Source organism: Cololabis saira, chromosome 20 (assembly GCF_033807715.1).
Source record: "Cololabis saira isolate AMF1-May2022 chromosome 20, fColSai1.1, whole genome shotgun sequence".
Taxonomy (NCBI): Eukaryota; Metazoa; Chordata; class Actinopteri; order Beloniformes; family Belonidae; genus Cololabis; species Cololabis saira.
In genome coordinates this window covers 33,571,348-33,586,691 of record NC_084606.1, presented here as the reverse complement: position 1 = coordinate 33,586,691, position 15,344 = coordinate 33,571,348, and the positions used below count along the sequence as shown (strand labels likewise).

General features: G+C 43.5%; 1 protein-coding gene across 1 annotated transcript; it reads left to right on the top strand.

Annotated features, from left to right (window-relative positions):
• The first annotated feature begins 81 nt into the window (after window positions 1-81).
• Window positions 82-15,211, top strand: LOC133420084 (phospholipid scramblase 1-like). The gene is made up of 9 exons (XM_061709653.1): window positions 82-569; window positions 948-1,034; window positions 7,793-8,031; window positions 11,241-11,283; window positions 11,394-11,614; window positions 11,985-12,146; window positions 12,261-12,422; window positions 12,527-12,606; window positions 13,302-15,211. The coding sequence occupies exons 2-8, from the start codon at window positions 1,022-1,024 to the stop codon at window positions 12,554-12,556; spliced, it is 870 nt and encodes a 289-aa protein (XP_061565637.1). The 5' UTR covers window positions 82-569; window positions 948-1,021; the 3' UTR covers window positions 12,557-12,606; window positions 13,302-15,211.
• The last annotated feature ends 133 nt before the right edge of the window (window positions 15,212-15,344 follow it).

The following is a 15,344-nucleotide window of genomic DNA, read 5'->3' as shown; positions in this document are numbered from 1 at the left end:
AGGTTAATAAAACAATGGAGATGATTTAGGAATAATTTGAAAAAGATATCAATCACGTGAGAAGAATTGTGGAGTGGGAGTATAATACTTCAGTGCTCAACTAGGCAAGAGACTGGATCAGACAACAGTGATTGTATTTTTTTATCTTGGCTGCCCTCTTGTGGTTGTTTCTGGTACTGCGTCTGCCAGATGAAACCCCGCCCACTTGTAACTGCATTTAATCCATTACCGTAAATCAGATCCTGCCTTGAAATCTGCAGCTGTAACGATCACAAAAGAGCAGTCAAACATCACTTGGCCGTTGATAAACCATTTCCCTCAAAACAGACACAATCCATACATTAGTATATATATTTGGATAACCAACCGTCCACTGAAGCTTTATTAAATGTCTTTGATTCGTGAGGAGGAGGAAAGGTCCGCCAGTAGGCGTGGCCATAGCAACAGCAGTAACGACAAACAGGTTGAGAAAGAAACAAAACGCATCTTTCACTCGGTCGATCGTGTTTTCTTCAGCGTTTACTTCACTTGGTTATACTTTCACTGCTGTCGGGACAGTTGCAGAGAAGGTGAGATTTCTGTACATCATTGTGGTAAACAGGAGCTAATGAGAAGTTACACCCAGCACTGAAGGATTTGCTTGCATGTGGAAGATTTATTTATTTTTTTCTCATGTGGAGGATTTTGATTTAGAAATTGTTCCTTAAATAAAAACAAGTTTCTTTGAGCTTGCAGTAGGATTTGACTGTACTTGAGTCCATCATATAGTTTTACACTTTTAGCAGCCTGGGTGAAATAAAGTGGTAAAAGTAATGATCATAGCTTTAGATTTGATAAAACATCTTTGTTTTAGCATATTTGAAATCTTTATTTTGCTTGTTTCATCCTTCTGGCTGGTACCACAAACCCCTCCTCTCCTTCCCTCCCCTCTTCCTCTCGGCTCTCAGTTTCCCAGAGAAAACCAGGGAGTGATACGGGAAGTGTGACGTCGTCTTTCTCCATCTAAAGCCGCCTCCCCATAATGTCCGCTCCTGGTAAGTGACTTAATTTAATTTAATTTAACTGAAAGCATGTCTCACGTTCTTATTAAAAACTGCACTTTTTTGTTTTTCTTGTAAGCTTCTTTGCTCATGACCTAAAAAAAAAAATCCCATGCTGATGCTTTTGTCGTTCTTGTGTAATGATGATGAGGATCTTGTTTTTCATGATTGTGCGACTTCAGGCTTTTCTTAATGTACAAAAGGGGTTTTAAAAATGTATTTTGCTTCCAGATTTTTTTTTAATGAACTTAATTGTAGTTTGTGGGATTTAACGTGTTGGTTTAATGTCACTGTTGAGCTTCAGTTGAAAGGCACGGCCAGAAACCTCTGAAATCAACACATGTATCATCACAGTCGCTAATCTGATGTTTCTGTTTCATTAAAATGAAGGGAATTATACCTCCGTGTGTGGCGTTTTATTAATTCCCATTACAAGTAGATGTGATGTGTGCGTGAGAGGATTTTAAAACCCACAGCCCAATTCGATCTCTTATTTACATAGCCTATATATTTTTTTTAAATAACTGACAAGAAGAAAATGACCGAAAGAAATCTGATTTCAGAAGTTTTAACTACAGAATCCTCACTCCTCATCCAGCACTTTTGATGAACCTGGGATGGGAGAGATGAGCATTCTTGATGATAATCTTTTAAATGCTGAGTAAACGGTTCTGTCATCAGGAGAAAAGGGAATACATCTGATTTACAGTGAAGCTTAAAACACTTCTTATTTTTTATTGTTGGATATAATTCATTCATGCTGCTCAAACAAAAACTGAATTTAAAGTAGCAATGCTGCTGTTGTGCCAAAAAGGGGGTCCTGGTTCTGTTATTAAAGAGTTATTAATAATTGTCTTTCGATTATTATTAATAATTATTAAGAAGATTATTTATGAAAACTTAACTTATTAGGAAAATAATAACTAAACAGCAAAATCAGTCTCAAAGTAACTGGTATTCCATATGTGCCAGCCTGTTGCGGGGGGGGGGGGTGGTTACAGAATAACAGTGAAGGGAGGAGTCCGAGCACAGACCTTTGCAACCGGCAGTTGTGACAAATGTGACAAAATAAACACAAACAACTTCTCTCATTCAAATGAATCAAGTGTTAAACACAAAAAAACACTTACACAATTGTTAAAAGATAATAAAACAACGCCATCAATTCTGATGGCTAAACTACACAAAAACAATAACTAACTAACAGTAAACACAAACTTCAGATCATCTACGTGTGTGTGTGTGGGTGTCAGCGCATGTGTGTGTGCGTCAGTATGTGTGTGTGCGTCAGAGCAACGTCACGTCACGTGGACCAAACCAAAATGGCGAACAACGTCACGCAATGTGGACCAAAAGGAAAATGGCGAACAGCATCACGTCACGTAAGACCTCAAAGAGAGATAGCAGACGCGCGCTTTTCAAATCTACGGGGGGAAGGTTTCTCCACCCAGTGGGGACTGAAAGTATCGGAGGCCTGATGGCCGGGGTACTAACTTGTCCGTGTGGGTTAGTAAAAAGGAAAGGAAAACTGGTGTGATCTCTCACCACCGTAACAATATAGTACACAAACGTAACGGCCGTTGGTCTGCATGAGAGACCGTTGGCACTTTACACAGTCATGAGCAAACCAACAATGCAAACACAATCACGCCAACCGCTTTGGAAATGGGTGTGGTCTCTCACCAACCGGTACCTTTATCAAACTCCTGGTTCTGGCCCCGGTCCACAGGTTACTGATTTTACGCTCCCACTGGTGGCTCAGTGTGAGTGGCACCCATTCCCTCTCTATTTCTGCCTCTCGGAGACAAATGATGCAGCGCCGCTGGCAGCCGGGCGGCCCCTCTTTCCTGCTCATCTTAGCCTGGTCACGTTGTCTCGGTGCGCACGGTCCCTGTCCCCCTTTGTCGGAACGTTTGAGGGTAAATCCGCTTTAACCCGGGTGGGCGAGTGGGCTTTCACGAGCACAGCTGGTGGGATGCTCCTCGGCTGATGCTGGTCACGGTGATTGGAGATGAGGTGTAGTAGATGTTTCCCTTACGGTGAAGAAAATCGGAGAGAGCGAGATTTGGGAAGCTGACCAGCGTTCCTTGGTGGACAGCTGGGAGGTTACGCTCCGCAGGGGGTCCTGGTGAAGAGCTGCTCTTTCCTTGGCTGTCCTCGTCTCTGTGTTGGCGAGCATGTAGCATTTGTAACTCACGGAGAGCTCCATGGAAGAGCTTGGAAACCTTGAAGAAAAGAGCACGAGGTTCGGGAAGCCAGTGCTATTTAACCACCAGCGGGGACAAGCCTTGCATCAGCAGGGCCTGCTGAAAGATTCCCTTTCCTTACTGTACGCGCGTGACTTCAATCCCGCCCCCTTTTGACACCTCTAAAGGCGATGAACTGCAAAGCCCGTTGGGCTTTGGAGTCATTCCTTAATTTCCTTTGTTCAAACCATGTGGTCAGCTTTGAGAAATCGAGGCTGGTCTCAGAATGAGGCCTCAGAGCTGGGCCTTAAAGTTGAAATTAAGGCTTCCCATGTTCACATAGGACTGTGGCCCAACACTGCTCTCACCTGGAGATTAAAAATGTCATGGTTTGGTTTCAGTTCCTGTTTTATTTTGAAACCCGTGTCTGTGTTTCGGTTCTGTCTTGACTTCCCTTGTTCCCACCTGCCCTGATTGTCTGCACCTGTGTCTCGTCAACCCTTCTGTGTATATCTTGTCTTGTCCTTCCCTTGCTCCCTGCTGGTCCGTAAGGTTTCCACCCTACTCGTGTCCTGTCAGTTTCTTGAAAGCCCTTTTCTTAACCCTGCTCAGCAGCGCTTTTGGTTTGTTTTTGGATTAATAAATCACCATCTTTTGGAACTTCTGCCTCCTGGTCTCTCCTGCGTTTGGATCCTAATCAACCAACACGCGAAAGTTTCTCATGAGTGGAGTTGGTTGTGCTCAGTCAGAACAAGATCTGTAGATGCGATCCTTAAAAACCACACTAGCAGTGGTGTTGCGCTACTTGCTCACCTATAAATATGTTTTTGCTTGTATTGCTGCTCTGCTGACTATTGGTTTGGTTGCATTCAGGAAAACGCAGCATGAACTACATTAATCACACACGACGGTTATGAGCAGGACCGACTCCTAGCCACACATTCATGCATCATGATTACTGCCATCTTCATTAAGCAACCTCAGTTTTGTCTTACAGAACTTTTGCATTGCTGTTGCAAAAGTCAGCAGGGATGAGGAGGAGGGGCTTAACGTCTCCCTCCTCAAAACAGTTCCTCCAGGAATCCCTCTGAAGGGAGCTAAAGCTCCAGTGCTTACTGGTTCTTCTGTGCAGCTTTTTGACCTGGAAAGCCCCAGAAACAGGAAGAGGAAAAACAAATCATGTGCAGCTAAAAAAACTTAAATAGGTCACTATGCAAAGCCATTCTGCCATTCCTGCTCTGAGGGAAGAATCTGTTAAACAAAGCAGCCCCAACTACCAAAGAACCAAACCTAAGAAACAGTCATGAAAATAGGACTACTGAACCCATCGCTAATGGTTGCATAAAAACCAAGCTTGAACTTCTCACCAAAACATGCTAAATAAGTGACACGCAGGCAAAAACACACAAATCTTCCAGCAATAAATGGAAGAAGAGAGCGTAAAGCGTTCTCCTATGAATATGAAGGTCAGTGGTTCGAGCCCGAGTGTCCCACCAAAATGGCCCACCAAATGTGTCCTTGGGCAAGACGCTGAACCCCCTGTTGCTCCCGGTTGTCAGACCATTGCCTTTGCATGGCAGCTCCACCAACAACCAGTATGTATATGGGTGAATGTCTGCAGTGTGAAGTGCTTTGATGCTGTAGGAGTACTGCTGGAAAGCCCAATACAAGTGTAAGCCATTTACCAAAGTAAACAGAAAAAGTCACTCGTTACTCAGTCAAAAGTAGCGAGTAGTAATCCAGTTGTGAATCTTTTGTCAATTCAATTTTATTTACTGTGTATACTGTCTAGAACAAAACACAGTTGTCTCTAGGCGCTTTCCAGAGACCCGGAACATTATTACATAAACAATGGCAGGTAAAGCCGCGTTTATACTTGCAGTTCAGAACGCGTACGCGAGACGCAGGATACGCGTGACGTCACGTCTCGCGTATCCTGCGTATCCTGCGTACATTTGACGCGTCGACGTGCACGTTCTCAAAAAGACACTGAACGCGTACGCGACCTGCAGTTCTCGCTCTGGCCGCTAGTATCGCTGTTCCCGGTCTGATCCCGGCTGGCACGATTATGCTGCTCTCCCCTGGAGAAAGTTCCCCGTGCATATATTTATGCAATATTTAACTTCCCCCCAGGGTTTCCGTTGTCCGGTAAAATATGCCGAAGTCCGGTATTTTATAATCTCTCCGGTCAAAATACTCACTGGTGCTGCGGGACTAGAGTCCCCGGGAGTACCGCGGATGGCGAGCCACGGCCGCCGAGCCCCGGCCGCCGAGCCCCGGCGGCCGAGCCACGGCGGCCGAGCCCCGGCGGCCGAGCCCCGGCGGAGGTACGCGCCGAGCCTCGGTGCCTGAGCCCCGGCGGAGGTACGCGCCGAGCCTCGGTGCCTCCCGGAGCCGGGAGGAAGCGGAGCCGGGAGCCGGGAGTCAATTGACGGGACTTATTTTATTTTAAATACTCTGTCTTCAATAAAAATACTATTGAATGACTTGCAAATGAATGACTTGGAATCATATTAGGAACAATACATTTTTTTTACCATGTTAATCTTTCTTATATTGACATCTACTTCTCCATATGAACCTAAAATTAACTGGATTTATTGTTTCGTCATTCTTGTTGAGATGGGTAAGGAGAATGCTGGATAAATTAGTCTGGAAAGACTATCCATTTTTAATAATAAGCAATAATAAGATAAGATAAAATAGTCCTTTATTACTCCCTCAACGGGGAAACTCACGTAGCAGAAGTACACACACACATACAGGGAAGGGGGTAAAACAGTAATATAAATAAGTAATACACATTAAAAAAAGAGTAATAATAATAATAATAATGTTGTGGTTTTCTTTAGCTTCCTTCTAGGCACCCAGAGCTTTACAGAGATCATTATTAATTCACACACATCCTCCCCGGTGGTAGCTCCGTCTGTAGCCGCAGCTGCCCTGCAGACTGACGGGAGCGTGGCTGCCATATCGCGCCAAACGGCCCCTCCGACCACCACCAAACATTCATACACATTCAAACACATTCACACGATGTTATAATCTCCTACATCATCCAATATTGTCCTGTAAAAGTGTTCGTTTTTCTAATCTGCTACCGCTGCTGCTGCTACTACTTCTGCTACTTAATATAAGTAGCTTTTCCAACTGTTGCTCTGCTTACTGCCCCCCTATCGGTCACCATCGGTATGACATGCTCTACTCGGGTGGTACGCGACGTACGCAGTGGAGCATGAACAGACACGTTCGCAGGGTACGCAGGATACGCAGCCACCTGCGTAGAGTATATTCCCGCCTTAAAACCTCCCCTAGTGGGAGAAAAACCTTAAGCCGAACAGTGGCAATAAAAACTCCCTCTTTAGGTGGGAAAAAAACCTTGAGCAGGACCTGGCTCATAAGGGGGGAGTCTCGCTGGGCAGAGCAGGAAAAGAGAGATCAGACAGAGAGAATGAAGAACAGAGATGAGAGACACACAATGGTAAGCTGGTGTACTACAGGGATGACTATATAGACAAATTTAGAAATCAGACACTGGGGTGGAGTGTGAGCATGCATGGTTGTCTATATACGTATAAGGACCTGCGATAAACTGGCGATTTGTCCAGGGTGTACCCCTGCCCCTCACCTGTAATGAGCTGGGATAGGCTCCAGCAGACCCCAGTGACCCTACAAAGGATAAAACGGGTATAGAAAATGGATGGATGGATACTGAGGTGGTCAGAAGGGGGGAGTGCAGGATATCATGCAGCTCCTGAAGCTCTGGCCTGCAAACACGCACAGAAGAGAAAAATAGGCGACAGACCAGCACAACAAACTACAAGAACATTGGAGAACAGTTATGGTGATGAGATACTTCTAATTAACAACTGAGGGTTGATCTAAAGAAAAGAAAGAGAACAAGAGGAGATAAGGAGGGGTGAGGGGCACCGCTCAGTGGATCATGTTGGTGTCTCCCTGCAGCGTATGTCTAGCAGCATATCTACAACAAAGTTTTGTTTGAGACGAGCTGCTCTAGTCTTGACCAAGGAAAATGGTTTACCATTTTTAATTTACAAGACGCTTGAGAATGAATGTAACAGATCCGTAAACAAACAGAAATGAACAGTTACTGTCTTCACAAAACTATTAACATCCATAAGTAACTTCAACACAAAAGGGCATAATAACAAAAACACATTACTCTTAATTCCTAGTAGCTAAGACACTATTTTATTAACATTTCAGTCATTGTAGAGATTTCTCTGCATTATGCCTTTTGTTGTAATTTTTTGATTCCATGATTAGAATTGGACGTTATTGTTGCTGCTTCACATGTCGTATTGATCTGAGATCAATAACGCTTCACATGTGATAAAAAAATCACCATCTCCTAAAAAGCTTGTTTCACAGCATTTATGGTTGAATGTAACTCGTCTGTAATTAATTTTTCTCTCACACCCGCAGTGACCTTTGATGTTCTTTTTATACAATTTAAATTTCAAAATGCATCATTTCTTTTCATATAAACACAGCTACAGCATGAATCTGTAAAAGGTGAGCAGATGTCATTTCTTCTTTCTTCAGGTTACCCAGGCTCCTACCAGATGTCTGGTGGCAACTCCGCACCTCCATGTCCCGATCCTGCGGGGGGTTACGGAGACCCCAGTCAAGGCAAGGGCTACAATCAGGGTCCTCCCGATCCTGTCATGTATCAGCCGGGTCAAGGGCCAGAGTATGGAGACCCGCATGGTGGGATATCCCCGGCCCCCGCTGCTGGGGCTTCTGCTGTCGGGGTCCCACCCGGGCTCGAGTATCTCACACAGGTAGGTAGTGAATGGAAAGTAGTCATGTGAATAAACTCAATGCATCTCTGGCAGGGTTGTTCACATCCTAGTGACAGCCTGACATGTCTCTACTCATGAATGTGTTACACGTTAAAAGTATGCTGTTGCTGTAAATTAATCAGAAACATAAGTAATACCAATGCAATAATAATACGAATTGTGATGGAAAATATAGCCTTGGCCACTTGATTAAACCAAAACTGCTGAGAGCAGCAAGATATAGCCTTGGCCTCACTAACTGTACAGACTGGTACTTTGCCCCAAAAATACAACATTCATGCTGCAGCAGACTGAAGGAAAGAAAAAATATTTCTTTGTTCCGATGTCCTTTCCGAACCGATAATGATTAAAATTCAGGCTGGTATCGGCGATACCGATTCGATACCGATACATTGTGCAAATACACCTAATGTGCCTGGTAAATCATAAAAAAATTGTGTATTTTAGATAGCTGAAGAATACAAGACATCAGACTCACTTATTTAGCAGCTTCCTGTTTCATGGCGAGACATGGAAATTTGCCGAATCGTCACGGCAACCAGGAATAACGTAGGAAAACAATTTTGATAACTTTTCATCTCCAATGTCCGAAGATGATTCTGAGCGAATTTGAAGTCAATGTGATAAAATCCCTAGGAATAGAATAGAATAGAAAGCCTTTATTATCATTATACTGGTACAATGAGATTAGGCAGCATCTCCGTAAAAGTGCACACATGCAAAGACTATCTAAACAAAGACTGTGTAAACAACAAAATGAGAACAGGAAACATAAATATATATACATACACTATGAAAATGAGTGAATGAGAGGATAATAATACACATGAATGAGTCGAAGAATATTGCACTTGAATGGATGAAGAATATTGCACAGTGTGAGGTAGCTTATTGGTTTAGAAAGTTCACAGCTTTGGGGAAGAAGCTGTCCCTGAGTCTGTTTGTTCGGGTTCGTATGGACCTGAAGCGCCCCCCAGAGGGCAACAGGTCGAATAAGTGGAAACCGGGGTGGGTGTTGCCCTTTAAAATGTTCCTTGCCCTGCTGAGGCAGCGGGAGCTGTAGATGTCAGACAGGGAGGGCAGAGGGCAGCCGATGATCAAAGCACTTGGTGATGACTGGGGTGAGTGCTACAGGGCGGAAGTCATTGAGAGTTGCAGTGGGTGACATTTAGGGGTCAGGATGATTGTGGCTGATTTCAGGCAGGGTGGGATGACAGCTTGGGCCAGAGACAGGTTGAAAATGTCCGTGATATGATGTGTAATAACTTCCTGTTGCCAGTAGGGGGCACTATGATTCTGAGTCAATATGTAGTGCAGGTGTGTTCAGGGCGGGTCACTTATGAAGCATGAGAAATTTGGTGCAGATTGGACAAAGTATGCTGAAGTTATAGCAGCTTCCTTTTTCATGGCGAGACATGGAAATTTGCTGCGTTGTCACGGTAACCAGGAATAACATAGGAAAACGATTTTGATAACTTTTCATCTCCAATGTCTGAAGATGATTCTGAGGGAATTTGAAGTCGGTGTGATAAAATCCCTAAGACTAGTTCGTTCAAATATGATGTGTGACAATGGCGAACAATCGGTCATTTGATTCAAGATGGCTGACTTCCTGTTGTTGTTAGGGTATTGGTCCAAGAGACTTTTTGGTGCGTCTTGACATGTTGTACATGTGTAGCAAATTTTGTTTTTCTATGTCAATATGGGGCGACGGGCTCGATTGTATAATTGTATACATTTTGAAGGGGGCACCACACAGCCATTTTGCCGCGCCCATTAATGCAAACCATTAAATATCAAATTTTTCTCCAGGCCTGGCTTTTGTACAAAATTTGGTGACTTTTGGGGCACGTTTAGGGGGGCAAAAAGGCCCTCATTTCGTCGGAAGAAGGAAAAAAAAAAATAAAAATAAAACAAACAAACAAAAAAAAAAAAATCCTACAGATACAATAGGGCCTTCGCACTGTCAGTTCTCGGGCCCTAATAATAAAACCATTAAAATAAATAATAGAATAATAAACAAAGATAAGAACCACTATACTAATGAAAAAAAATTCTCCTCTTACTCTTTCTTCCTTTTCTTTTCTCTGCCCCAGATGGATGTGTCCTTTTTTCCGACATTATTTCGCCTGACCACCTGTGTGTTGGATCTGCCGTGAGCATGTCGGGAGGCGGGAGCCGGCGTTACGCTTTTTTTTTTAATTTTTGGCGGCACCGGTGCAGGAAGCATTAGTTCCGGAGGCATTAATAATAATCACTAGGTCTACATCAGCAGCAGCACTCTGTTGAAATGGTGTTGTTGTACAACAATATATCTTTGATCAAATAGAAATCGCTATTTTGATACATTGAAAAAATAAATTACTTTATTTTTGTTTAATTGCTCTTGGGCGCCCTCTAGTGGCCTTGGAGCTCTAAAACGGTTCTCATGCCTTGGGCCGGCTGTGGTTTTGCTGTTCTGTGTCTTGTCTAACTAGTAATGACAGTGCTGGTTTAACTTAGTTTTTCTCGGGATGATAACAATTAAATGCATTTAAATCATCTTTTTCCTTTTAATGACCATTGCCTTTCATTTAGCTTAAACATGTAGGAAAGTGGTAAAGGTTATATTTCTGTTAGAATCTTCCTTCCTTCCTCGTATCAGGCAACTCCCTAAAATATTATTTTAAGTATGTGCTCACTCGTGAAAAGGAACCATGGCATTGTTTTTTAATTTTCAATATTCCCTTCTCTGTCGAGCTGAAATAAAACATCACATGTGTTTGTCCTAGAAAACAATTAAATAATCTGGCTTCCGTTTATCATTATTCAAACTGATTTACTGCAACTTCCTGTGCTTTTTAAAACCATTTTTACGAGCAAAACAAAATATGACCTCTGTTCTTGGAATTCGAAAAGTTCATGTCCTGTATTGTTCTTGTGAAAACAATCTGGAGGTTTTTAATGAAGCACCAAATCACAATACATTTAAGTTGCTTTTATAGCTCCAAAGTGAATAACTCAGGCAAAGGAGAAGAAATGTGTGCATACAGTACATTGATAGTGGCGGTGGCCTTGGTTTTATGTAAATATATCATATCTTCTTTGCATTGCCTTACATGTAAAATGTCTACACAGTTTATCACATGGGAAACAAGATTATTATGTTCTGAAGTGTTAAACAGGACTTTTTCCTTATGTGGTTTCAGATCGACCAGATCCTGATCCATCAAAAACTTGAGCTCGTGGAAGGTAAAATCGATGTCTCTTTCACTGGTCGTTGCATCATCACAAGGAAGTGTCCCACATGTCTGCTGAACTGTTGTGATTCAACTTTTCCTCCCTTTCCAAACCATCCCCAGTATTCACTGGCTTCGAGACAAACAACCAGTACGAGATAAAGAACAGCCTCGGGCAAAACATCTACATGGCCAAGGAGAAAAACGACTGCTGCACCAGGAACTGCTGCGGCTCTCTGCGCTGCTTCGACATGAAAATCAAGGACACCATGGACAGGGAGGTCATCCACCTCATCCGGCCTTATCGCTGCATGTCCTGCTGTTGTCCCTGCTGCCTGCAAGAGGTCTGAATCTTTCTACATGTGTGTGTTTGCTTATAAATGACGGTTGTGAATGTTTCCAAAGTTGTTAAAGGCTTCATATTGATTAATCACACTTAAACCAACAAGGTTTAACTGAATACTCCAATGTTTCTCACATACTGCAGCTCCATGTTCACCTCTCAGACAGGAACCCTTGTGAGATGGGTTACCTTTGTTACAAGGTTTCACAATGGAGCAGTTAAAGTCTCAGCTCACATTCCTGCTGTCGAGTGGGACGAACTCCATCACCTCGTGATGCTTTATTTATAGTTGTCGTTTGCCAGGTCAAGATAACGTCCTAATTGTGTGTGGCATTTAGGTGCATGTCTAAGTTTAAGCATGTGATTTACAGATGGAGGTCCAGGCACCGCCGGGCACCACCATAGGGTACATCCAACAGGACTGGGACCTTTGTATTCCAAAGTTTTCCATCCTCGGACCAAACAAGGAGACCCTGATGAAACTGGTGGGGCCCTGCTTCACCTGCAACTGCTGTGAGGACGTCAACTTTGAGGTGCACACAGAAATTTGAGGAAATGGGACACAAATAATAGTTTTTTTCTGGCAGGACTTCACAGATTATCGACTATTTGTGATGAAAATCGGTGTTACTTTTGATAATTTTCAGCTGAAGGGGAAAGATGGCGAGGAAACCATTGGTCGCATCAGCAAGCAGTGGAGCGGCCTAATGAAGGAAGCCTTTACCGACACTGATAACTTTGGCATCCAGTTCCCACTGGACTTGGACGTGAAGATGAAAGCTGTCCTCATGGGCGCCTGTTTCCTGATTGTGAGTCCCAAATCTTAGTGACCACAACTGGTCGTGCTGTGGGATAATTAACTCTCAGTGGCTCTTTCTTTCTTTAATTTGACATTTTTTGTGCTGCTCTGCAGGATTTCATGTTCTTCCAGAAAGGCGGATAGGCCAACCAGCGCAGCTCGGTGTTTTCGTAGCCGAGGCCAAAGAAGAAGAGGTGAAGCAAATGCACGGCCACAAGGGTCCTCTCATATTATACTCTTACCGTACTTTATTTTTACACTTGTTCGGTGCCAGTCCCACGATCCATTTATAGACACGTGGACTTCTGAGCTAATCAACTCTTGATTAGGTTGACTAGTTTGGAATGTTATATCAAATCTAACAGCAAATACTCTTGTTCTTTAAACTCCACACCGTCCACAGATGTTTGTTCAGCTTTGAAGTGAAATTCGCCGTGACCTTGAATGTTTGTTTTTGTTCCCCTGCCCACATGTTAAAAATATCCTCTGACACTGATATTTTTTGGGGGGGAGGTAAAAAATGCACCCCCACTGCAATGCCATGTCAGTTGTTTATTTTTAGGTTGTACATGAAAACACTTATAGACGTGTATGTATCTGTACACTGCTAAACTAGAAATACAAAAATTAGGGTAAAAATCAAATCACACATATTTATTGATATGCATTTTATAATTTGTTGTAATGTGATTTCCACACTAGTTTATTGGAAATTAAATGAAACATTCTCCCTCCATGGTGTCAGATTGATGTCCCAGGGGTTGAACGAACTTGATCTTACACTATGATTTTCAAGTGTCCTTTATTCTCTTTTTTATTTATTTATTTTTTATGTGTTATTTTGTTATGTTATAGTAATTTATTTTCTTCTTGGCTTTTCCCTTTTTAGGGGTCACCACCATGGATTTTTATGTTCTGCATATTGAAGTGACATAAGACCACTATCTGCTCTTTAGTGCAACGAGGTACCGGACCAGCACTGCCAGAGACCTACAAAATCACCTCCTGCCGGCCGCTGGTGCGAATGTCTCTGACCAAACAATCAGAGATAGGCACCATGAGGGTGGCCCGTGGGCCTAGCGTCCTCTAGTGGGCCTTGTGTGCACTGAGACATCATACTGGGACATTATGTTTCTGTGAATACTCCTGAGAACCCGCTTGAGTTGCTGCAGTGAAATTTCAGCAAAATTAATTATTTTGATCTACAGGGTTTCGTTGAATTCAACCTTCTGTAGGTTGATCATTTTCACTTCCATCAAATGATCTGGCATCATTTAATTCCTAACACATCACCCAGTCCAGCAGTAGAGATATCCATTATTATTATATTATTAAATGTATTTCAGCACTGAGTTGTAACACAAGAAGACATCTTGTCATGAACCCAGTGGCATGACAGTTTCTGGCTCCCTAATTCTCCTCCCCACCTGCCCTGCTTTTGCAATTAACCACCTGGTCTGAATCCGCTCATCACTCACCTGCACATTTGCAGGCTTCACCTTCAGTCCCTGCCATCCCGCAGCAACTGATTTTAGAAGATGTAAAAAATGTTTTATTCTAACTGTTACTGTGTATCCATCCATCCATCCATCCATTCTCCACCGCTTATTTGGAACCGGGTCGTGGGGGCAGCAGTCTCAACAGAGATGTCCAGACCTCCCTCACCCCAGACACTTCCTCCAGCTCTTCCTCCAGCTCTTCCGAGGGGAGTCCGAGGCGTTCCCAGGCCAGCCGAGAGACATAGTCTCTCCAGCGTGTCCTGGGTCATCAATGGGACATGCCTGGAACACCTCCCTAGGGAGGCGTCCAGGAGGCATCCGGTACAGATGTCTAAGCCACCTCAGCTGACTCCTCTCAATGTGAAGGAGCAGCGGCTCGACTCCGAGTTCCTCCCGGGTGACCCAACTCCTCACCCTATCTCTAAGGGAGCGTCAAGCCACCCTGCGGAGGAAACTCATCTCGGCCGCTTGTATCCGCGATCTTATCCTTTTGGTCACTACCCAAAGTTCATGACCATAGGTGAGGGTAGGTGTGTAGATTGACCGGTAAATCGAGAGCTTCGCCTTTCGACTCAGCTCCTTCTTCACCACGACGGTCCGGTACACCGACCGCATAACTGTGGACGCTGCATCGATCCGTCTGTCAATCTCATGCTCCATCGTTCCCTCACTCGTGAACAAGACACAGAGATACTTGAACTTCTCCACCTGAGGCAGGACTTCCCCACCCACCCGGACAAGGCACGCCACCCTTTCCCGGTGGAGAACCATGGCCTCGGTCTTGGAGGTGCTGATTCTCATCCCTGTCGCGTCGCACTCGGCCTCAAACCGCCCCAGCACATGCTGAAGGTCCCGGTCTGATGAAGCCAACAGGACAACATCATCTGCAAAAAGCAGAGATGAAATCCTGTGGTTCCCAAACCGGATCCCATATTCTGCTTCAACTCTGAACCGCTTCAATGTATATTGTTTTCATGTTTTGGACCCTAAAGTAAAACTGTAGCTTTTTTTCTCTTACTTTGCATCTGTTTTCCATTTTGTTGCAGTGTTTTCAGGAAAAAGGTTTTATGACTTTTTATAATTGTTTACTTACATTTCAGTAAGAAAGAAAATAAGTAAAAATGTTGACTCCTCTGTAACTTCTGTATCCTGAAATCTCATCTCATCTTGAAGGATAGTAAAAAAATGGTGATCATTTAGAAATAACTTGTAAACGATATCAATCACCTGAGAACAATTGCATGTGGAGTAAAATAAATATTCCAGTGCTCACCTGGGCAAGAGGCTGGATCAGACAACAGTGATTGTATTTTTTTAATCTTGGCTGCCCTCTTGTGGCTGTTTCTGGTACTGCGTCTGCCAGATGAAACCCCGCCTACTTGTAACTGCAGTTATTAACTCAGATCCTGACATGAAATCTGCAACTGTAACGA